Source organism: Camelina sativa, chromosome 15 (assembly GCF_030686135.1).
Source record: "Camelina sativa cultivar CO46 ecotype springtype chromosome 15, ASM3068613v1".
NCBI classification, from domain to species: domain Eukaryota; kingdom Viridiplantae; phylum Streptophyta; class Magnoliopsida; order Brassicales; family Brassicaceae; genus Camelina; species Camelina sativa.
The window spans coordinates 6,001,922-6,025,977 of NC_141894.1; the positions used below are offsets into that span (position 1 = coordinate 6,001,922).

Here is a 24,056-nt window from a genome sequence, read left to right on the forward strand (position 1 = left end):
AAAGATTTCCTCTATTTACTGCGGCCACTTGAATATCGATGGTAGGGCTGGGCAAAATAACCGATAACCAAATAACCGACTGAAACCGAACCGAAAAAAACCAAACCGAACCGAACTGAAATTCTTCAAATACCCGAATGGTTAGTAAAAATCTATATCCAAACTAACCGAAACCGAACCGAACCGAACCGACAATTAAATGGTTAACCGAAATATCCGAAAACCTAGAAGATATCAAATATTATATACTTAATATTATGCAAACTATAAAATAAACTTAAAATATAAATTATTTCTAGATTCAAAACAATTAAATATTTTAAATAATCAATATATGTAAATGTTATTATTTTGAATTTACAAAGTTAAATACTATTTTGTAAAATTGAATCAATATTTTTCCCTTTTTTGTATTTTTGTTATTATATATTTGGTTAATTTTGGTTATATTCGGTTAGTTTTGGTTATATTTGGTTTATTTGGTTAATGTTAATATAATTTATGTTAGTTATGGTTATTTATTTAAATAACCAAACCGAAACCGAACCGAAAGAAACCGAACCGAACCGAACCGAAATTTTAAAAATATCCAAATGGTTATTATATTACTATATCCAAAATAACCGAAACCGAATACAACCGAACCGAAACCGAATGGTTAACCGAATGCCCAGACCTAATCGATGGTATGAGCCAAATATATCAAATATTTTGTCCAAAAGGTTTATTTAATTGAAGAAGTAAGGTTGAATATACGGAAAAATTTCCGTATAAAGAATAGACAAAGAATATTTCGAAGAAAATTGTGCTAATTGTCTTTTGGCTTGTGGGGTATTTTGGGTGCGCCTTCGTGCGAAATTCCATTAGGCCACCTTTTCTTCTTATACATATAAATTTTGGTCAAGATTATACTTGATACATGCATGCCCATATATATCATGTATGTGTAAAGATATGCATGCCAAGACATGTAGAGTACTAAAGCAATTACATGCACAGTACTATACATATGTAATGTCAATACGTGGCTATAGCTAGCTTTGTGAAATGACTGAAATCAGTTGATTAATTGTACTATTGTACGTCAAATCAATGACCTCTGGAAATACGATATAAAGATAATCAGATGTAAGAATTAGGAATATAGCAGTGTCACCGAAATAATAAATTACAGTATAGTAGGTAAGGCGTTGCAAAAGACGTACGCGGGTCAGAAGACTCAGAACGGTTTCTTGAGACTTTGAGCAAAAATATGGTTTGTATGAGATCAGAAACCTTTTGTTCAAAAAAAAAAAAGAGATCAGAAACCTGTTGCAAGTATATTTCACTTTACATTTGGAGATAAACCAAAGCATTGTCTATATAACTATAAGGCGCCTGGACCGGGATAGCATCCTATAAAAACAGAGTCGGTTATTGGATGTAGGCTTTACATTTTATGTTAATCCATCCAGTAGTACATTACGTAATGAAACGAAGCTCTACAAGAAAAGTATGATACATTTGTTTAAGGCAATCTCCTCATGAGTAGTCCGCATGCGCACACTTCCATATAAGTAGTATACATGTAAAATTAATGTAACCAATATAAATATATATACCATATTTATTTATTAGAATCAAAAGAAGTGAGATTAGCCGCTTGTATACTTTGATGATCGTTGATTGTACCATACTTTTGAGCCTAAAAAGCTAATATTTTCATTGTAATTAAATATCTAAACTTTTGACTAATGCCAAACAAGAAAATTTGAATTTGCCATTCTCTTTTTATTCACTTTACAATAGTGTTGTCAAAAATATTAGTTCTTTTGGGAAACCTATGATTCTTTTATCATATCTATAAACGCCATTTATAAGCTTTTCATTGAAGCAATACCTAACAAGAGCGAGCTATCTTTAAAACCACCATTGATCGTCACTTTAATTGTATAGATACTATAAAAATTAGTGCTTTGATCATATCTAATTATTGCATGATTCCTTTAGTTTAAGGTCGTGCATCTTTCGAAATCCGAGAGGGTTTTTGAATAAATTATTTGAAAATCATCTATTAGTATATTTATTTTCAACTTTTTTTTTGGACAATTATTTCAACTTTTTGTCACAAAAAGAAAATCGAAAATTGTAGATTTGTATATTTTGCTTGCCGAAAAAAGTCTCAAAGATTGACAATTGACAGAAATAAAATAATAAAAAATAATTCGAAACTAATGAGAGCTTTCGCAGAAAAAAAAATACTCATGAGAGACAAATAATATGCACACAAAAATGCATGTTCTTATATAATCTTGGGGAGTTGTGGGGTTGTTTTCATTTGGACCATATCTCCATGTGAAGAACCACTTGAAGTTAAAAACCGAAGAATAATTTTGTCCCAATTGATTTCACAATCTCTAGGATTTTGGATAGCCGAGAACATGATCCTTTGTCCTCTTTACGAAACTGATGCAAGACCACTAAGATTTTGTCTCTTCGATGAAATTTATTCTATCCGTTTTTTTCTTCTTTTTCTGTTAAATCTTTGGAGAATGCATAGATAACAATACATATATATGCTGTTAATCTAAATTAATGAACTTGACTGTGCCCAACATAAAGAAGTGTATTGTATCAAAATCAAACTCAAATCAGTCAAAAGCAGCTATACAAAATCTTCATTAGTGAGTAATTTTGACAAGAATAATCTGTATCACTGTCTTAAATTTGCTTTCTTTGTTCCTTAGGTTTTGCGTTAGTTTTAGCCTGTAACATCCATGCATGATGCAAATAAGCTCTCGCTCTTGCTCGGTCCCAAACCAGCTTTGCAGCTACCACAGGACAAGAAAACAAAAGCAAAAAGGTAGATAGTTAATTCACAAGGCCATATGTCATGAAGGTGGGACTCTCTCAGGTAAAAAACACATTGTTGTCATTTCAAAATGGGGATAAAGTCTCCCCAACTTTAACCTTATGAAAAAGAACAGGTAAAACCTGTAGGGGTCCTCACGTAGGTGTCGACAGGTGATATAACACACTATGGAGGAGATTCATGGACCACCAAATGCAGTTCTTAGGTCTCTCATCGACTCACATGGAGCGTTGCAATCATTTACTCAGCAGAAAATGTTATGTTAATTAGTCGAAAGGGCTTAATGGTGGGGAAAAAAACGAAATGCTAGTCCAGGTTGGTAATAATAACCCCTAGCTACTCACTAAGCTAGGAGTGAGTGAGAGGTAGTTTTACGTGAAACTTGAGAAAGACAAACAAAGATGAGACTACCAAAAAGAGGAAAACTGACAAAATCAAAATCTTTCTAAAGGAAAACAATATGTGATCTCTGAAAAAGTATATCGGATTCGCTTTTTATCCCCCCCCTCTACTACTCGACCATAGTATCTAGAAATTAAGCTAAAAGATTTTCATGTCCAAGTAACAACATAATAGAGAATCTGCTTTACAATCAATTTCCCTTTAGCTAAACATTAACCAGGAAAGGGTCAAGTAGACAACAGTAGTAGTGAGCTATAACCATTGACTAGCTAAAACGTTCCCAAACGAGAACTCTAATTACTTTGTTAGTGACCATGTGACGAAAGTAATGCATAACAATTAAAACGTCTTCTAAATACTCAAAAATGAATTGTTCTCAGAGGCAGAACCCAAAACTAATGAAATACTTTATGCATAGCAGACAATGCAATGATAATTATGAACCCTTTATATAGGGCTGGGCAAAATAACCGATAACCAAATAACTGACCGAAACCGAACCGAAAAAAACCAAACCGAACCGAACCGAAATTTTTCAAATACCCGAATGGTTAGTAAAAATCTATATCCAAACTAACCGAAACCGAACCGAACCGAACCGACAATTAAATGGTTAACCGAAATATCCGAAAACCTAGAAGATATCAAATATTATATACTTAATATTATGCAAAACTATAAAATAAACTTAAAATATAAATTATTTCTAGATTTAAAACAATTAAATATTTTAAATAATCAATATATGTAAATGTTATTATTTTGAATTTACAAAGTTAAATACTATTTTGTAAAATTGAATCCATATTTTTCCCTTTTTTGTATTTTTGTTATTGTATATTTGGTTAATTTTGGTTATATTCGGTTAGTTTTGGTTATATTTGGTTTATTTGGTTAATGTTAATATAATTTATGTTAGTTATGGTTATTTATTTAAATAACCAAACCGAAACCGAACCGAAAGAAACCGAACCGAACCGAACCGAAATTTCAAAAATATCCAAATGGTTACTATATTACTATATCCAAAATAACCGAAACCGAATACAACCGAACCGAAACCGAATGGTTAACCGAATGCCCAGGCCTACCTTTATATATAAGTTTCACATGACTTTAATTATACTCAAATGAACTTGATTAACAAAGATGTACACAAATCCTAAATTTGCAACAGCCCAACACCCACTAAAATCTATTAGTGAAAGCCCAAATTTGGCCCATCAATCACGAAAAGTTAACGGAACCGGTGGCATTTAGGGTTTAACCGAACTTTGGGAGACCGGACGGAGAAGAGCGGAGAGGCCTGCTTAAATCTTAATGCTAACAGACGAATAATAATACGCCACGTGTCTAAATGAACCGTCACCGCCTTATCTCTCGAACCCAAAAGGAAAGCACAAAAAAAAAAAAAAAGAGCAAGCTTTAGAAAAATGGTGATTTTATCGGCGAGCTCCACCGTGAGAGCTGCCTTAGATACACAACCTAGACTTCCGTACAACCCTAATGCGCCGCGGAAAGTGAAGAAGAACCCTAACAGTAATTCTTTCTTACCGCCGCCGTTACCTGCACCGTCTCCGGTAATCAGCATCTCCGTCGCCGATTTGCTCAAGCGTCCTCCTAGTAAAGGTAGACGCTTTAACTCAGAATTGATTCATTTGCGATGTTTGGTTTTAAATTCTGTTATGTAGTACAGTAGTAGTATTATATATTTGATAAACCAAACTTTCTAATCAAAAGCTCTCTTTTTTTTCTAATCAAAAGCTCTCTTGTCTAATTTCAAAATTCGTGGTTCTGTTAGAGATGGTTTGCTAAAATTTTGTTTATTTATGTAGAGTTACAACCTGTTGACGTTGATGAGACTTATATGGGATATGAGACATGGTCTCCAAGTCCACCAAAGTTGGAGAAACCAAGATCAGTCTTCAATGCTGCTTCATTAGCTTTTATAGGCGATTCCATTTACGAGGTAAGATTTGTGTTTCCATATGCTTTTTTAGGCAAGATTTGTGTTGTTAGCTTGTCAATATGTCCAATGCAGATCCCCTGTTACTGTTTTACACTCTTTTCTCCAAATCTTAACTTCTCCTGCCCATTTCATTAACAGTGTCTCTTATGACTGTGCAGCTTTATGCTCGTAGGCATTTTCTTTTCCCTCCCCTTAGTATTGAAGACTATAACGACCGTGTTAGAGCAGTGGTGCGCGCTGAAGCCCAGGTTCTTTTTTTAATCTCTTCTGATCTCATTTGTTTTCACAAATAAGTTTGCTCCAAGCTTGTAGAAACTGACTATTTGGTGTTTGTTGTGTTTCATGATTCTCCTAGTTATTTTTTATATCTTTCGTTTGTGTTAAACTGCTCATGTGATAATACATTAGTTGGTATCAGCATTACCATCTTCATTTTGTTTGTTCAAATCTGCTTACAATATTCCAACATGTCAGCTTGCTGAGTAGCGTTGTTATCACATTATTGATTTGAATATGTGCTGATTGATAACTTGTTTCTCTCTCTCTCTCTCTCTTTCAGTATGCATTGCTGAAGAAGCTTGTTGATGATGATTTCTTAACAAAAGAAGAGAGGTCAGTACTCAAAACTCACAATTTCAGCATCCATCTAAACTCTGCTTCCACTATGATAAGAACCCATGATTGAGCTGAGATACATGATTTCACTTTCTCATTGGATTTTATGAAATTTTGTATTTGCTCCAGGGATGTGCTCAGGTGGGGAAAGAATCTAGGTTCCGCTAGAACACGTACAAGAAGGCGTGCAGGTAATGCGGTTTATAACAAGGCATCATCATTGGAGACACTAGTAAGTAACCCCAATATCTAAAACTTACACTACGTTCTTCTTTGTGCTTCTAACTCTGGTTGAAGGTAAACCTTCTTCTTGTCACATGATCTGCATACTAAACCCGCTGCATCTGTTCAATTTTCAGATTGGTTATCTATATCTGACGAATGGGAAAAGATTAGAAAAAATAATGCAGAAGCTAGGATTCTCAAGCGATTCTTCAACTGAGATCATAATTGAAGAGGCCAAGCCTAAACCAGCAGAATCAAACCTGACAAACTTTATACTCAGTGAGTTAAATCTATCTCCTCTATAAACTTCATCATTTGGTTGAATTCGCAGTAACCAATACTTAGTTATTACCATCTTCTCCTTTCCTGGTTAATTTGTAGACGAGCAAGTGGTGTCACAGTAGTTATAGCAAAGGTCGTAACTCTCCCGGATCATGGGAAAGCTGAACTGAAGAATCAAAGTTTCTTTAGTAGGCCGGTTTAGCATCACAGTGCTCGCTTAACCGGAGAAGACAGTGTTTTCCATATGTAGTAGTACATACGTATGTATGAATGTGTTGCTGTTGCAAATCAAAATGCCTGCCCATTTTTGTCTAGGGTCCCAACCATTTGAACCATGATAGTGTATTAACAACACATATATGATATTTAAACAAAAAGAAGATATATTAGCTATTAGCATTCTAATATGATTTTTATATCACAGTGAAAAACATTGAATCATCATTAGCAAGTTGGAGCCACTGCAACTCGACTATTACATATTTCATTATTTCAAATAATGAACTGAAAAACGTGACGTTCTTGATATGATCTAATCCACCTCATCAACATCCTTATCCAAAGATTAAAAAAGCAATTCTAAATATCATAGTGTAGTCTATAAATTAAATAGACTATACTAGATTCGGTTGTCATTGGTGGTGACTCGAGTAGGCCCATTTTGAACAATCGGGCCCATAACCATCCAACGAAAAATGGTTACTGTTGCAATAGATTACAATGGACCGACCAAATCAATCAATGCGATATTCGTATTATAAAATATCACCAATTTTCTATCTTTCCATTACTATATGAAAGGTCAGTTTTTGTTTAATATATACCAAAATTAGAAGCCACCAGCTGAAAATTGTAGATCAGAATAATAGAGATATACATTTCATATTTTCCCGAATCAAATATCAAATGTGTGTTTTGGATAAGTTTGCTTTTTTTTTTTTTTTGATTTTTCACAAGACTTGTTTTTGTTGGATAAGTTTGCTTAAGCAACGGCAATTGTCACAAAAAAACCATCAAGCACAAACAAATATCATTTTCGAAGAATTATAACAAAGGAATTATGCATTACTTTCATTTTTTTTTATCGAATGTCTTAGAAGGGGGGACGCTAAAAAGATAAAAGATCGATACTGATGTGAATGGTTTAAAATTGAATATGTGGCAGTCTCATCGATAATTCATATCTGAGAGAAAAAAAAAGCCAAAGATAAAGCATAACATAGTTTTGTAGCTCCTATCCTTTACTCTTTTAGCCACCCATTTTGATAGTAACGTCGATACGGTTTTGTCCTATAAACATGCACATTATCCAGTAGATGAACATGGGTCCGTCGACAAGGTTGACATGTCATCATATCGTGCCACAGTTATTGCAGAACCTAACGTTTCTTGCTTACATGTCATTCTAATCCTTCTTCGTTCGTCCATCTCCATTGCGATACGATATCATATACGAGTAAATACAATTCGGATGAGACTCAAATTTGTTTCTGCCACGTATATAATTTTTTTTTTCATTTCTTTGTTAAAGGAATGAAAAAAACGTAGAAGGACGTTCTTTGTATCCTTGCTTTTTTTTGTGGATAAATATTTTGTATCCTTAATTCCTTATGGTGGACAAAAACTTAGGTATATATCAGAGAATTGAGGATATCAAAATATGATATGTCGAGAAAGTGTAGAAGAAACGAGACCTTCCATATAAGATAAGATAAGGCAATCGCTGAAAAGGAAGGTAGGAGCTAGCCAAAACAATATTGTAGATATTATTAATCAAGCCTTCGAAATAAATGTACCCCATCAAAATATTTAGGACCCTCTACTTGTTCTATACGGATAAGTTTTCATAATGTGTCGATTTATTCAAAATTTCTCTCGAGATTCTTTTCGATTGTGAAAGGTATCTTGATGTGACGCTTAAATTTCGAGTCTTTTAAATATCCTACAATTATATTGTATGCACTAATTAATAGAAATGATCATCAATAGTTCAACGTAACAGCAAATTTGAGTGTAGAGTGTCAATCACAGACAAAAAGTTAAAACTTTTCGTATGTATTACAATGTTGGCGTGAAATACTTTTTTGTCCAGTGAAGAAATTGGGATTCTCAATTAGTGTACTGATTAGCTTTCAACATGCATGCATATATGCCTGTCCCTTGAGCAAAAATATACACTTGATTATTAAAGAATATTTCATCATCCATGAAATAATAATATCTTTTGCAAGTGGCATCCTATGAGTAATAAGTATGACTTCATAATGCAGACAGAACACTGTGTGATTCAATTGGACTGACTGATGAAGATAGTAGTACTTTATTAGATTTTTAGACTGGAATTTTTCCCTTGTTATTGACTCATTAGTGGCAAAATAATTTCATTCACGTTCTAATGATCATGACCACACGTGGTTACTATATAATACGTTGACTTATGAAATGTAAAACTAAAAAGAAATAGAAAACCTCCCAAGTCATGGATCTTTAAGTGACTCTTGTGAGTTATGGCATTAATTAGTCTAATTTTATTTTAAGCACTCTAGGTATTTCATAAAGGATATAACGTACCATAGTTTTTCAAATAAATTTCTTGGTAGATTTATACGTTCTTGTTGTTGTGTCTCAAGAATGCAATTTATATTTGGATCGGATAGAGGTGAAAGGTATACGATTTTTCTCTAATGAAGCTAGCGCCTTGGTATTTATTTGCGTCTAACTATTTTTTGTTCGGATCACATCAGTCCACGGATCAGAAGTGCTGTATGTTGATGAAACTAGGATGAGCTGGCAAAAAAAAAAAAAAACAGGTTTGCAGGTGAAAATATAACCTCTCGCGGAATTACACTAACAAAAAAAAAAAAAAAAAACGAATACTATGGCATTTTTATGGTTGACTTTAGTAATAAAGATTTATTAATAACAGCTCGGATCTAAATCTACACTTAAACAGAGAAGTACAGTACAGAAACATGGAACTTTCACGTTAGCTTCTCTCTTTCTTGAGCTAATATTATTCTCTTGTTGTTTCTCCATAATCAATCTGATGATTCTGATCAAACAAAATTCAATTCCTCTCTTAATAATATGATACTATTAGATTATATAGATTATATACCAACCCGTACAGATTTTCCTAGACGGCCGTAAGATCCGGAACAAGAAGAAATTAAAGTCAAAACTGATGCAGTGAACTAACTTTTATGTTATCGTCAAGCGCGGCGCGTGCATGATAAAATACGTGAGTGGGAAAGGAATAAACAAAAAAAAAAAAAAAAAAAGAAGAGAAAAAGCACAAAAACTCGGAACGCGTAAACTGTGTTGTTGTCGTCGTAGTTAACGGGTTTGGTTTTGTGGATGGTTCATTTTTTATTTTCTCTACTATTTTTTTCAATTTTGGTCCTCGTTTCATTTTCCCTTTCTAATTGCCTCAGTCTCACGCAGCTCAAAGTGACCAAGCAAACAAATTTGAACATTAAAGATAAAGAAGAAGTACCGGCTGTGGTGGATCATATAAGATCTAATAAGAGCATTATACGGATCTAAAATAACATCACTAAATTCAGATCGATGCAGTTGGCTTGTAAGTTATATATTTTGACCAGTATAATATGGATTTGAAAAAAGTTAACCATATCGTTTATTCGAGAGTTGTCTACAATAGATTGAATCTCATTTTTTAAAATCCATTACCTGACCGAGTGTTTATAGTCAATAAAAAACTGCGTTATCAAGTATTTCGTTGTAGTTGTTAGATGGTAGATAGTAGGATGGCCGATGTGAATATAGAAAATTATAACATACTATATAACATATAATCACGACAAAAATAAAATATATGTGATGGTATGGTTTATTTACATTTTAATGTTAGTGTTTTTTTCTTTTCTTTTGACGTGGCTATTATTGGCTAGCTCTTTGCCATATATCGATATATATGAATACGTGCACGGTGCATATTTATTTTGCTTGACTACTACGTACTTGTTCATAACTCGAATATTTGTTTCTATATATATATCTGACGATGACAAAGCATGGTTTTTATTTGATGTAATCGATTGCGATTTAACTTTAATGATGCTTTACAAACACGATATCGCCCTTTTTCGACACCTTATCCCTTCCACTAGAACAATTATTGTGTATGTTTGCGTGTTTTGATGACTGAGTATATTATACTAGTACTTGTTTGAAATTATCAATTACTAATATAACTTTTAAAGTTCCCTCCTTTCATTAATATGAATACGACATATATCAACGAAATTTATGAAATTTGTAGACACAACCAGCCATATAGATGTAAGCAACGTCGAATCTCGATAACTCTGATGGTCGCACACACACTCACAGCTATTGATAATTAATAATTGAACAAATCATGATCACAAATCGTCTTAACTAAAATTGGCCATGTAACAAATTGTTCAATATCACAATACTTTAATAAAAAAAATATACATCATGATAAAACAAGACGAAGGTTTATAGTTATAAAAGTCTTAAATGCGTATAGTTTTAGGTAGAGAAGTCGAAGACAATTTAATTTTTCAAAAGTTTGCATGTGTTCAGTGGTTGAGATAACGATCGGTTTTTTTTATCTAACGAATAATTTGCTGGCTAACCCAAAATATCTCAGTTACTAGTAAAGTTGGACGTATCCGTAGCGGAAACTGAAGTGAGTTTTTTTGTATGTAAGTTATTTTTTCTTTTTACTTTTGCCAAATGTATGGTTAAACGCCGGAAAATGTAAGGTTCACTAATACTTATTTCTTTTAAGCAGACAAAGAAAAAGGTTAAACGTTTTGATGTGCAGCGTTGTAAAAAAAAGAAGAAAAAACTCCATTTTGTCGTCATTTTATTGTCTTGTAAATGTCTTTAGAATTTGTGGTGGCTAAACTTAACCCGTGACATGACTTTGTAAATTATTGGGCCATTACAACGTGATGAGAAGCGCGTGAAAAAAAACACGTAGCATTAAAAAACAAGAAAGTATGGAGATAATGGAGGAATGGAGAATTAGGGTGTGTTTTTAATCTCGTACCCAATTTAGCCAAACCTAGGCCTGGGCAAAATACCCGGATCCGAATATCCGATCCGAACCCGATCCAAAAAACATAATCCGAATCCGTATCTGAAATTGTAAAATACCCGAACGGGTTCTAAATCTTTAAATCCGAAAACCCGAATCCGAACCCGATCCGAACCGAAATCCGAACGGGTATCCGAATATACCAACATTATTAATATATAGTAGTAATATATTAGTAATATTTATAATTTTAATAATATAAGTGTTCAAAATATTCATATTTTTAGATATTTTTGACAATTTGAAGTATTTAAACTGTTTATTAGTAAATTTGGATAGAAAATACTCTAAATTTTTAGATATATTGCGTATTATTGAATAATTTAGACTAACTTAGATACTAAAATTTTGAGTTTTGTCAACTTCGGGTAATCCGAATCCGAACCCGAAATACCCGAACCAAATCCGATCCGAACCCAAAATCTAAAAATACCCAAACGGGTCCTATACCTCTAAACCCGAAAACCCGAAAACCTGAAATACCCGAACCGAACCCGAACAGGTACCCGAATGCCCAGGCCTAGCCAAACCAAAACAAAATATCTGATTTTAAGAACTTAATTTCCATGTTTATTTTCCATAAAAACTGAAAACTCAAAACCATATCAGGATTAGAATCTGAATTAGGAAACCAATTTGCCGTTGGAATTTATTTTAAGTGTTTTATATCAATTTGCGAAAAAAAAAACTCCAACTTAAACCATACTAACTTAAGACCAAAACTCCAACTTAAACTAACCTAGAATCGATTTTTATTACTCTCTGCATTCTATTTTCTTGGTTAGAATTTGGAAACCTAGTAGTAAAGTAAGTAGACTAGTAAGATAACTAAATTTCATTAGAGGTAAACTTAATACTTTTTGGCTCATACTATCAAATGTGGGACAAAACTATAATTCGTGTTTCTTTAGAAACTTACACTTTAAATTCGTCTAAATTGCTTATAATAGACGTATAGAACTATACTTATGGACATTCAAATCATAACACAAATGACCTTTTCTACATAACACAAATCCTGTAATAATTTTATATGAACAAATGAGCAAAATGGCTCAAACAATGTGGGACCCAAAAAGGTCACTCAAGGTAGGTCCCATGAGATTACCCTCCATTGTTGAGTGCTTAAAAGCAGCTCCAAAGCATCTTCATTTTGGCATCCCAACCCAACAAAAAAAAAACAAGTTTTCTTCTTTTTGTTTGTTTTTTAACACTCAAGAATATAATTTTCCTCCTCACAGATCTTTTCTCAGACCTTTAAGCTAAGAAAGCTTCAATCTTTCTCTTCCACCACATCTTCTTCCTTTTATCTTCTGAGCTTATTCATTCAACTAAGGAAGAATATAAATATAATAAAGTGGCAAAACCCAAAGTGAGTGAACCAACTTAATAGGTATGGGTTTGAAACCTAATGCCATGAAGAATGTGGCTATGGCGGCAGTTTCTGCTCTGTTTCTTCTAGGGTTTCTTGTTTGTTCTGTTTCTGGGTCTGTTTCCTATGATAGCAGAGCTATTACCATCAATGGCAAAAGAAGAATCCTTATCTCTGGATCTATTCATTACCCAAGAAGTACTCCCGAGGTTTGTTTTACTTCATTCTTTGATTATCTCTTCTTTGTTGAGTTGTAATGTAGTTAAGAGTTATTCCCAAAGTTTGAAGCTTTTGGTATTCCCCCATTGTCTTCTCTATTCAAAATCTAGGGTTTTGTTTCTTATCTATGGATGTCTGTGTGTAGATGTGGCCAGATCTAATTCGGAAAGCAAAGGAAGGAGGCTTAGATGTGATTCAGACTTATGTCTTTTGGAATGGGCATGAGCCATCTCCCGGAAAAGTAAGAAAAAAAATCTTATATCTCGATTTGTCGGATCTTTTTTCTTGGTGTTTGTGTGAACGAAGTACTGATTCATTGGATTCCACTTTTATGTTTTTTTGTCCTCTTCTGCAGTATTATTTCGAAGGCAACTATGATTTGGTTAAGTTTGTCAAATTGGTCAAACAATCTGGTCTCTATCTTCATCTAAGGATTGGTCCTTATGTCTGCGCAGAATGGAACTTCGGGTAACTATAACCTAATTTCGTGTAACTTAAACCTAAAAATAGAAAGTTTAAAAGGTTAATTTTTTTTTTTCTCAGAGATTCTAATATGATTGGTTTGTTTCTGTTTTAATCTCTCAGTGGATTCCCTGTTTGGCTTAAGTACATTCCAGGGATTAGCTTCAGAACAGATAACGGTCCTTTCAAGGTTAGACATGTTTCTAAAGACTAGTGTGTTTTTGAAGTTATTAAATGTCACACTTGTTCATTGACCATTGTTTGACTCCTGAGATGATAACTTAACTGAAAAGCATTGATTGTTTTTAGGCTCAAATGCAAAGATTCACCACAAAGATTGTTAACGTGATGAAAGCTGAGAGGCTTTTTGAATCTCAAGGCGGTCCTATAATCCTCTCTCAGGTAAAGACCTTTATAGTAAATTGTGTGTGTGTTTTTAATAACAATCCTACAATCGAGTGACAGTGAGACTCAGTAGACTGACTTCTTGTCTGTATCTAATGGAATTATATGTGACAGATTGAAAATGAATATGGACCAATGGAGTATGAGCTTGGTGCACCGGGACGCTCTTACACCAACTGGGCAGCTAAGATGGCGGTGGGGCTTGGCACTGGTGTCCCTTGGGTCATGTGCAAACAAGACGATGCTCCTGACCCCATTGTGAGTTCTTTTGTCTAGTCTTTGTGACATCATTTCTTCATTAGCTGTATTCTCTTGTCTCTCTTCATTCTCTCTGTTAGAAATCAATTTATTAAAATATTAACATTCATTTAAATCGCACATGTGTTGGTGTTACTTCTTTTCATGATCTTTTTTTGTTTGATTATCTTACTTGCTTCTGTCTCTAATATTAATATTCAATCATATTAGAAATTCTTTGTTGTCTTGTGTTGTGCTGATGTCAACGACAAGCCATGTGGATCATTCATTTGTTAGAATCTTTCTTTGAATATTTGTTATAACTTATTGAATCTACGTTTTGGTCTCTGCTAGATCAACGCTTGCAATGGCTTTTACTGCGATTACTTCTCCCCAAACAAGGCTTACAAGCCCAAAATGTGGACCGAAGCCTGGACTGGATGGTAAGCAGAAACTCAAAGTGAATCTCTGCTTCTGTTATTGTTTCTCGTTGATCTCAGTGTGTTTTCTCGATGTTTCAACAGGTTTACAAAGTTTGGAGGCCCAGTTCCTTACCGTCCAGCTGAAGATATGGCCTTTTCCGTTGCAAGGTTTATCCAAAAGGGTGGATCTTTCATCAACTACTATATGGTAATGCTAAAGTTGTGGTCTTTCTTTTTTACCATGTTAACAAAGTAAATAAAAGGGGAATTTTGAGCTGTGTCTAATTCTCATACACGGTTTTTCGTGCTCAGTATCATGGTGGAACAAATTTTGGTCGTACTGCTGGTGGTCCGTTTATTGCAACCAGCTATGATTATGATGCTCCTCTCGACGAATATGGTAAGCTTGCTAATACTCAACTTTTTACTTCCTAAAGATAAAAGATAAGTTGTCTTCGTTATAATTATTGTCAACTGTTTTCAAACAGGACTTGAAAGGCAGCCTAAGTGGGGGCACTTGAAAGATTTGCATAGAGCAATAAAGCTTTGTGAGCCAGCATTAGTATCAGGAGAGCCCACAAGAATGCCCCTCGGAAACTATCAAGAGGTCTAAACTCAAAGTCTTTCATTTTTTTTTGTTATAAATGTCTTTGTTGTGGTCAACTTGATAAACTTTTGTACATTTGTAAATTTGCAGGCTCATGTGTACAAAGCGAAATCTGGAGCTTGTTCTGCATTCTTAGCAAACTATAATCCAAAAGCTTACGCTAAAGTTTCTTTCGGGAGCAATCACTACAATCTACCTCCGTGGTCTATTAGTATTCTCCCAGACTGCAAAAACACAGTTTACAACACAGCCAGGGTAAAAATAACACTTGAGCAAAAGATGAAACTTATCTGTTCTTCTTGGTGTTTTTTCCTGAGTACTGACAAATATTATACTGATTTTGGGTTCTTTGGCTGTAGGTTGGTGCTCAAACTTCTAGGATGAAAATGGTTCGGGTTCCTGTTCATGGTGGTTTATCTTGGCAAGCATACAACGAAGACCCATCAACTTACATTGATGAGTCTTTCACAATGGTCGGATTAGTGGAACAGATCAACACTACACGTGACACTTCGGATTACCTGTGGTACATGACTGAGTAAGTATCCATAGAACTTGCAGATATGTCTCTATCAAATGGATGTGGAAGAATTCTCTGAATGCATTTTGATTTCTTCACTAATTGTCTCTTTCTTCTGATTTATCAGTGTTAAAATTGATAACAATGAAGGATTTCTGAGGAATGGAGATTTGCCTACTCTTACTGTTCTATCAGCTGGCCATGCTATGCATGTGTTCATCAATGGCCAGTTATCTGGTAATTACTTTGCTTACCAGTTTTAAGTATTGCTCAGAACAGTTTGCTGTCAACACTTTCACCTCATTTTGACATTTATTTTGTTGTCTTTATCCAGGATCTGCGTATGGTAGTTTAGACTCTCCTAAGCTAACTTTTCGAAGAGGTGTGAATCTAAGAGCTGGTTTCAACAAAATTGCGATACTAAGTATCGCTGTTGGTCTTCCGGTTAGTCATCATTTTCCATAGCATCAATACTCTTGCATCATCTTTTTGTCAAACACCAAGTCTGACCTAGCAATGTACTTAAATCTATGTGTTTATACAATGCAGAATGTGGGTCCACATTTTGAGACATGGAATGCTGGAGTTTTGGGTCCAGTTTCACTGAACGGTCTCAATGGCGGACGGAGAGATCTATCATGGCAGAAATGGACTTATAAGGTACAGAGACAAATATTACAACACATTTTTCATCAATAGTATATGATTGTGTCATTCTACTGATTATCCAATTTTATACTTGTAATTTTTCAGGTTGGTCTTAAAGGAGAGAGTTTGAGTCTTCATTCACTTAGTGGGAGCTCATCGGTTGAGTGGGCAGAAGGTGCATTCGTTGCACAGAAGCAACCACTAACTTGGTACAAGGTAAGCTTCTCCATATTCCAAAATTGAAATGCAGTTTATCTCGGTAAAATTGCCATGTTTGACATGTCTCTATGGCTTGCTTCCAGACAACTTTCTCTGCTCCAGCTGGAGATTCGCCGTTGGCTGTAGACATGGGAAGCATGGGAAAAGGTCAAATATGGATAAATGGGCAGAGCTTGGGACGTCACTGGCCTGCATATAAAGCAGTTGGTTCTTGCAGCGAGTGTTCTTATGCTGGAACATTCAATGAAGACAAGTGCTTAAGAAACTGTGGAGAGGCTTCTCAAAGATGGTAAAAAGGCTGCTAAAAATGCCATCTCTATCCCTCTGAAGATGCCTTTCAGGGTATCTGACTTGTGTTATGCTTGTTTGTAGGTACCATGTCCCACGGTCGTGGCTGAAACCAAGTGGCAATCTATTGGTTGTCTTTGAAGAATGGGTAGGAGACCCAAATGGTATCTCGTTGGTCAGAAGGGAAGTGGACACTGTTTGTGCAGATATCTATGAATGGCAATCAACCCTTGTGAATTACCAACTGCATGCTTCTGGCAAAGTTAATAAACCATTGCATCCCAAAGTACATTTACAATGTGGGGCTGGACAAAAGATTACCACCGTGAAGTTTGCTAGCTTTGGGACACCTGAAGGGACTTGTGGTAGTTACCGTCAAGGAGGCTGTCACGCCCACCACTCCTATGATGCTTTCAACAGAGTAAGTTAGAGAAAAAGCATGGATCTTTCTTCTTTGTTCTGTTTTTGAGTCTTGAATATGTTTCTGAAAGCGAGTTTGTTATTTTTCTCTTGCTGCAGCTTTGTGTTGGGCAGAACTGGTGTTCTGTAACAGTAGCACCGGCAATGTTTGGTGGAGATCCTTGTCCAAACGTAATGAAGAAGCTCGCGGTGGAAGCCGTTTGTGCTTAAGTGGAAAGCAGACGCAGCAGCAATCAAAAAGACTGTAAAGTAAAAGCTTTGGCATGTCTTACAGGTTTCTGATTTTATTAGTATGTTCTCTATGAAGACGACAACAAAACAAGTTGGTAAATTTTTATTTAATCGCGGTGGAAGTTGTACAAAGGGACGCAACACGCCGTTCAGCAATTTGCAGAGATGTGATTTATATGTAAATAAGGCTTGGGAAGGGGTTTGGTAATTGTAACCCAAGAAAGAAGAAGAAGAACAAGAAGAAGCACACTGTGACTGGAGAATCTGATGAGTCCATGTGTAGATTCTTTTAATAGGAGCAAAAACTAGGAGTAGTTTATTCTCCAAGTTTTGCTTTGAACGTGTTTGTTGTTGTTGTTGTTGTAGTCTATCATCGATACTCATTAGATGAGACATTATCTGCAATTATCTCATTGCCTTAATCTATGAAATGTTTTGCTTAATATGCAACTATCTCACAGGATAAGCAAGCTATAGTTTCCTTTTTTCACTTTATTATATTTTAGATTTTGTTTGTTTTTAACCATAAGAAAAGGAAAATTTAAAAAGATGACCAAAAGGAAATAGTTAAAAAGAAAATTGGAAACAGTAAAGAAAAATGGAAAACTTAAAATATATGGGCCTATGTTCTGAAGCCCATCATAACGGTGAGTCGGTGACTAAGAGCTATCGTCTATATAAGACTAGAGAGGTCGCGATGTGATCATTCGTTTGTAATTCTCACAATTGCAATTTCTCTTCCTTCGCTCTCGTTTCCCTTTTTCTCTTGAGCGATACCTAAAAGATATTCTTCTTCTTTAATCTCTGTAATGTTTCGTTTTTTTCTTTTCCAGATGAATTGATTCGGAGTTCTGATATGCTATTCATGTCTGCAAGATCCCTCTTTTTCTTCATCTTAGGGTTTCCCAGAGATTCAGAATTCCAAAAAAAAAAAAAGAACCCTCTTTTACGAGGGATCTTTTTTCCAAAGACTTTAAGTTTATTCTTTTGTCTTTGGTTTTAGTTTAATGTTTGATACCCTAAGGGAAGGGACTACGACTACACACATTACATGATTGTGTTTGTTCGGTTTCTGACTTGGGGGGATATTGTCCGAATCTCCATTGTGAAAATTCAATCTCTGCTATGATCAGTCTTTGTTAAAAGGCTTGGACTCTATGATGTCCTGAGAAAATATTCAATTTTTCTGCTCTAAACTTATACAAAATTCAATGTTCTGCAAATTTGTTGGAGAATGAAAGTCCTTTTGATAAGGCTTCTTTAATGGGTTAAATCTCAATTGTCCGATTAAAAGATTATCTTGTTGGAGCTGGGGCAGCAAGTTATAACATTCATATATTCTGATATAGAGAATACTTCAATCTCTGCTAAGATCAGCCTTCGAGGCTTGTTCAATGATCTATGTCCGATTAAAAGATATCTTGTTGGAGCTGCTGGGCCAGCAAAGATCAGCCTTTAAGGCTTGTAATGTCTATCTGATTAAAGGATACATTGTTGTAGCTGGGGCAGCAAGTTAAAAGTTCAATAATCTGCTTTAGAGAATGCATCAATCTCTGCTAAGATAAAGGCTTGGACTATGATGTCCTGAGAAATTTCAATTCTCTGCTTAAATTTTGATGGAGGATAAAAAGTCCTTTGATAAGGCTCTTTAATGGTTTTATAATAAAGGAAAGTTCAATTGTCCGATTAAAAGATACTTTGTTGGAGCTGGGACAGCAAGTTTAACATTCATATATTCTGCTATAGAGAATACTTCAATCTCTGCTAAGGTCAGCCTTTAATAAAGGCCCTTTATCAAGGTCTGTACAACAATTTCCTGAGAAATTCTGTTATTTGCTTAGACTATACAACTCAACATTCTGCTCATTGATCGGAGAATAAAAGTACTTTAAAAAGTCTTGTTTAATAATGGCTTTGAAAGATTGAAAAGCTTATTAGCCCGATTAAAAGATATCTTGGTGTAGCTGCGACAACATGTTAACATTCATATATACTTCTTTAGAGACAACTTCAAATTCTGCTTAAACTATACATTTCGCTGACATATGATACTCAATAGTCAAAATTCTGCAAACTGATGGAGAATAAAGGAGGACTTGTGTTTAATGGTGTTTTGAGATTAGAATCTCAATTGTCCGTTTAATTATTGATGGTTTGCTGTGGCTGGGACAACATGTTAACATTCAGTGTTCTGCTTTTATGGAGAAAATTTTGTACCTTTAAAGAAGAAAGAAGGCTCGTCTCTTCTAGAGATCAAAAAACTTAGTTGCCTGGTTAAACTCTATTGTAATAAGCATATTGATGGTGGAGAGTAAAATGTCACTCATAATTCATAAAGCTTTTCAGAAGCTGTTATAATTGGGAACACAATATATTCTAGAAATTGGAATCTCAATTGTAAGATATTCCGCTGGAGTTGGGACAACATTTTAAAACTTCAATTTCTGCATATAGCTCTATCTAGAGATCAGAAATTCAAACATCTGCTAAAACTCTTATGTAAATCTGCATATTGATGGAGAGTAAATATCATATAATAGAGCTTCCCTAATAATGTCAGATTGGGAAATTCAAGTGTTTTTTTGTTGGACACATGATAACATTCATCAATGTTCTGCTTATACAAAAAAAGAAGAAATGCTCTTACAGAAAATGGCTTGTCTAAAGATGTTATAAAGATCGAAAGACTCAATTGTCTGTTTAAATTTCTTTATCTTACGGGAATATATTCTGCACGTTCGATAGAGAAATGTCATCTACAAACTTCAATTTCTGCGTAGATCTACTTGAACTTCAATTTTGTACCTTTATTATTAGACTTGCACAATGATGTGTCGAGATATTCAATTCTTCGCTTAAACTTTCTGCAACTTGATGGGAATACATGTCTTGTTTTGCTGGGGCTGAAAGAACATGATCACATTCAATATTTTGCTTTGAAAAAATGTCCTAGAGACTGGAAACTCAATTCTTTGCTAAAACTCTTATCTTATTGTCTTGGGATAAAATATGGATAGATATAGTAAGTCTTCTGAAACAAGATATGATCTGTTAAATTTGGGTTTATCTTGGGCTTCTAACTAAAAACCAATTGACAATTAGTAGATTGACCCTAACTCTTTATATATCAATGATATTCCCTTCAAACTTCAGATATGGGACTTGGATTGTATCCCAACATTTTAATTTGTAGTTCTTATATTGATTACATTATCTTTTCTGATCACCTAATGCTTTATTAGTTAAAGTATATCGAGACGTCAAAAAAGAAAAATGATACTGTAGGTCTTATGATAACCTAGTACTACCTCTTGATTAAATAATTCAGGTATATATTAATAACAAGGGAACACCCCTACTAGGCACTAGTTTGTATGCAACAACACGAGCGTACAAAAATCGAATATATTTGCTCATCCTCAGTACTACAAAAAATGTTAAAGCTGGCAAGTTGGTAATTAAATATCTAAGTCCATTCTATCCAGTATCCCCTATAAGTTAATTCTTGTCCATTCTATCCAGTATCTCCTATAAGTTAATTCTTGTGTTATCCACCGTGGCAAAACCAAGTTTGTGAGCGTTGATTTGCTGCCTTTTACCCCCAGTGAGGCAATGATTATTAACTTTAAGAGCATGTGCATCAACGTATTTTTAGTCCGTCCCACATAATTAAAATGTTAATTTTAAATCGAAATGAATGAATTATGAAAGAAACGTATCTACAAACGAGACGTATTTTCGTCCGTCCTGTATAACACGTGGCGGCGTATAATAGGTTACAACGACTGCTTCTGATTCCAAACCTTATTTATGCCCGAAAGCTCTTTGATCTTCATCGAAACCCTTGTCTCTTCCTTTACAACAAGCTAATTCAAGCTTACTCTGTTCATGGCCATCCCCATGAATCAATCGTCCTCTACAATCTCCTCTCCCACAATGGTCTCCGACCAAATCACCACACTTTCAATTTCATCTTCGCAGCTTCTGCTTCGTTTTCGTCTGCTCGACCTTTACGGTTGCTTCATCCCCAGTTTTTCAAATCCGGGTTTGAGTCTGATTCGTTCTGCTGCACTGCTCTAATCACTTCCTACTCGAAGCTAGGAGCATTGTGTTGTGCACGCAGAGTGTTCGACGAAATGTCTAGCCGAGATGTACCGGTCTGGAATGCAATGATCACGGGTTACCAGAGACATGGTGATACGAAGGCGGCGATGGAGTTGTTTGATTCCATGCCTAGTAAGAACGTTACCTCGTGGACCACCGTCATTTCTGGTTTTTCTCAGAATGGGAATTACTCTGAAGCTTTATCAGTGTTTTTGTATATGGAGAAAGACAAATCCGTAAAACCGAACCATTTTACTGTAGCTAGTGTTCTCCCCGCTTGTGCCAACTGATCAACAGGTCAATTAAAACCTAATGTGTACTCCACCACGATCTAGTGGCATCGTTGTAACACTTCAGGATCGAATCCACAGGGACCAAACAATTGCACTAAGAAATTATCAAGATCAAATATAGCTAAGACAATGGAAAGTTTGTGAATCAAGTAACTATCTAAAAACGGAAAAGTAAATAAGTTGGTTCTAAATCAAAAAGGAAATATTGGGCGCAGGGAATCAGTTAGGGGACATGACCACGAAATTAGATGATAAATTGGGATAGCATTAAACACCGTTCTTGAACTCAAATCTCGAATGTAAAACTAACCTACTGTCGCAGCATTAGCTATCTATGCAAGGAATTGATAAAACTCTAAACCGTCGTTTGAATCTAAACAATCCTAGCAAGCAATAAGTTCAAGTTTGATTATGTTCACAAGGTGCCTCAACTTCAACTGTCGTTGGCTAAGGATCACCTTGCTCACCTATGTTCTTTTCAAGCAACTCAACAACACTTTTGGTGCCCCGATGAATTAAACCTAAGATCTTAATCTAGGTGATCAATCTAGCTTAAGCATTAAGAACAACTATAGATGAAGAACAATAAGATCAATCCCTAATCTAACAAATCTAGCATCAATAAATCATAAAAACCCTTCTGAAACCCTAAACCCAACAGTGAAACTACTCAGACATGGAAAAGCAGAAACAGCAAATCAATAATGAAGAAAACATAATTGAATTGCAAAAGAATAGAAAATAGGGTTTAGAAATCTTCTCCAAAGTGTCAAGAAGGATTAGAGATCTTCTCCCTTTGCTCTCAATACAAAATAGTCTCAAAAAAATAAACTTATGTCTCTCGAGGCCGTGCCTCTAACTTAAATATCAAAATAAAACCCTAAAGTCGGTTTAAAACAAATAAGGAAAAGTTGCGTCGGGGACGGGAATGGTCGATCTCAAAAGGATCAGTCGATCCAGAACGTTTTTCTGCTCTCACTCCATCTGCTTACTAGCTCGATCAGCCTTCAACCAATTTAGCTCCAGATGCATATTTTCACCCCCAAAACGCTCAGATTCCTTCCAAATTCACCTAGAACCTGTAAAGACTCACAAAGGACAAAAAGGACTCTAAAAGCACACTTGGACCTAGGAAAAGACTCAAAACAATCCTAAAAACTACAATTAAAACCCTATAAAATACAGACACATCACCAACCTAAGGGAATTAGATATTGGCCGAAGGTTAGAAGGCTATGCTAGAGAGAACGGGTTCTTTGATAACATTTACGTGTGTAATGCTCTTCTAGATATGTACTCAAAATGTGGAATGATTGATGTAGCGAAACGTTTGTTCGATGAAATTGGGAACCAGAGAAATTTGTGCTCCTGGAACTCAATGATTGGTAGTCTAGCTACTCACGGGAAACACAACGAAGCTCTTGAGCTTTATTCACAAATGTTGGTGAGCATTTTTTGTTTTGTTTCTTCTTCAGTTCAAAAGCATGTTGATTCCTCTGTTCTTTAGAGTTCTAAAACTTATGATTTTTCTATTGGTACTTTAGCGAGAAGGAGAAAAACCAGATGCAGTGACATTTGTCGGGTTGCTGCTAGCTTGTGTTCATGGTGGGATGGTAGAAGAGACAAGAATTGTTCAAGTCCATGGAGGAAGTTCACAAGGTTTTGCCAAAGCTAGAGCACTACGGATGCATGATCGATCTCTTGGGACGTGTTGGGAAGCTGGAAGAAGCATGTGATCTCATCAAAACAATGCCCATGAAACCAGACGCTGTTGTATGGGGAACTCTTTTAGGTGCTTGTAGTTTCTATGGAAATGTTGAGATAGCAGAGATAGCAAGCGAGGCACTGTTCAAGCTTGAACCAACAAATCCAGGTAACTGTGTGATCATGTCGAATATATATGCTGCCAATGAGAAGTGGGATGGAGTTTTGAAAATGCGGAAGTTGATGAAGAAGGAAACGATGACAAAGGCTGCTGGTTATAGCTATTTTGTGGAAGTAGGAGTTGAAGTTCATAGATTCACTGTGGAAGATAAATCACACCCAAGATCTTACGAAATTTATCAGTTTCTTGATGAAATTTTCAGATTCACTTTGTAATTTTCAGACCAACTTTGTAATTTTCAAATTTTTATGGGAACAACTGTGAGGACACCAATGCTCATACCAA

At 35.2% G+C, this 24,056-nt stretch overlaps 2 protein-coding genes and 1 pseudogene across 2 annotated transcripts; all 3 read left to right on the plus strand.

Moving 5' to 3' along the window:
• The first annotated feature begins 4,541 nt into the window (after window positions 1-4,541).
• LOC104745633 (uncharacterized) lies at window positions 4,542-6,737 on the plus strand. The gene is made up of 7 exons (XM_010466933.3): window positions 4,542-4,882; window positions 5,089-5,222; window positions 5,381-5,470; window positions 5,782-5,834; window positions 5,967-6,069; window positions 6,197-6,341; window positions 6,444-6,737. Exons 1-7 carry the CDS (start codon window positions 4,687-4,689, stop codon window positions 6,464-6,466), a joined length of 744 nt encoding a protein of 247 aa, XP_010465235.2. The 5' UTR covers window positions 4,542-4,686; the 3' UTR covers window positions 6,467-6,737.
• A 5,315-nt stretch (window positions 6,738-12,052) lies between these two features.
• On the plus strand, window positions 12,053-17,932 carry LOC104745634 (beta-galactosidase 1). The gene is made up of 19 exons (XM_010466934.3): window positions 12,053-13,020; window positions 13,176-13,271; window positions 13,386-13,498; window positions 13,616-13,682; window positions 13,802-13,894; window positions 14,012-14,155; window positions 14,489-14,577; window positions 14,659-14,764; window positions 14,869-14,956; window positions 15,045-15,163; window positions 15,254-15,418; window positions 15,523-15,701; window positions 15,811-15,920; window positions 16,018-16,127; window positions 16,233-16,343; window positions 16,437-16,547; window positions 16,634-16,839; window positions 16,923-17,259; window positions 17,358-17,932. Exons 1-19 carry the CDS (start codon window positions 12,835-12,837, stop codon window positions 17,466-17,468), a joined length of 2,541 nt encoding a protein of 846 aa, XP_010465236.2. The 5' UTR covers window positions 12,053-12,834; the 3' UTR covers window positions 17,469-17,932.
• A 2,991-nt stretch (window positions 17,933-20,923) lies between these two features.
• LOC104748176 (pentatricopeptide repeat-containing protein At5g08510-like) lies at window positions 20,924-23,986 on the plus strand (annotated as a pseudogene).
• The last annotated feature ends 70 nt before the right edge of the window (window positions 23,987-24,056 follow it).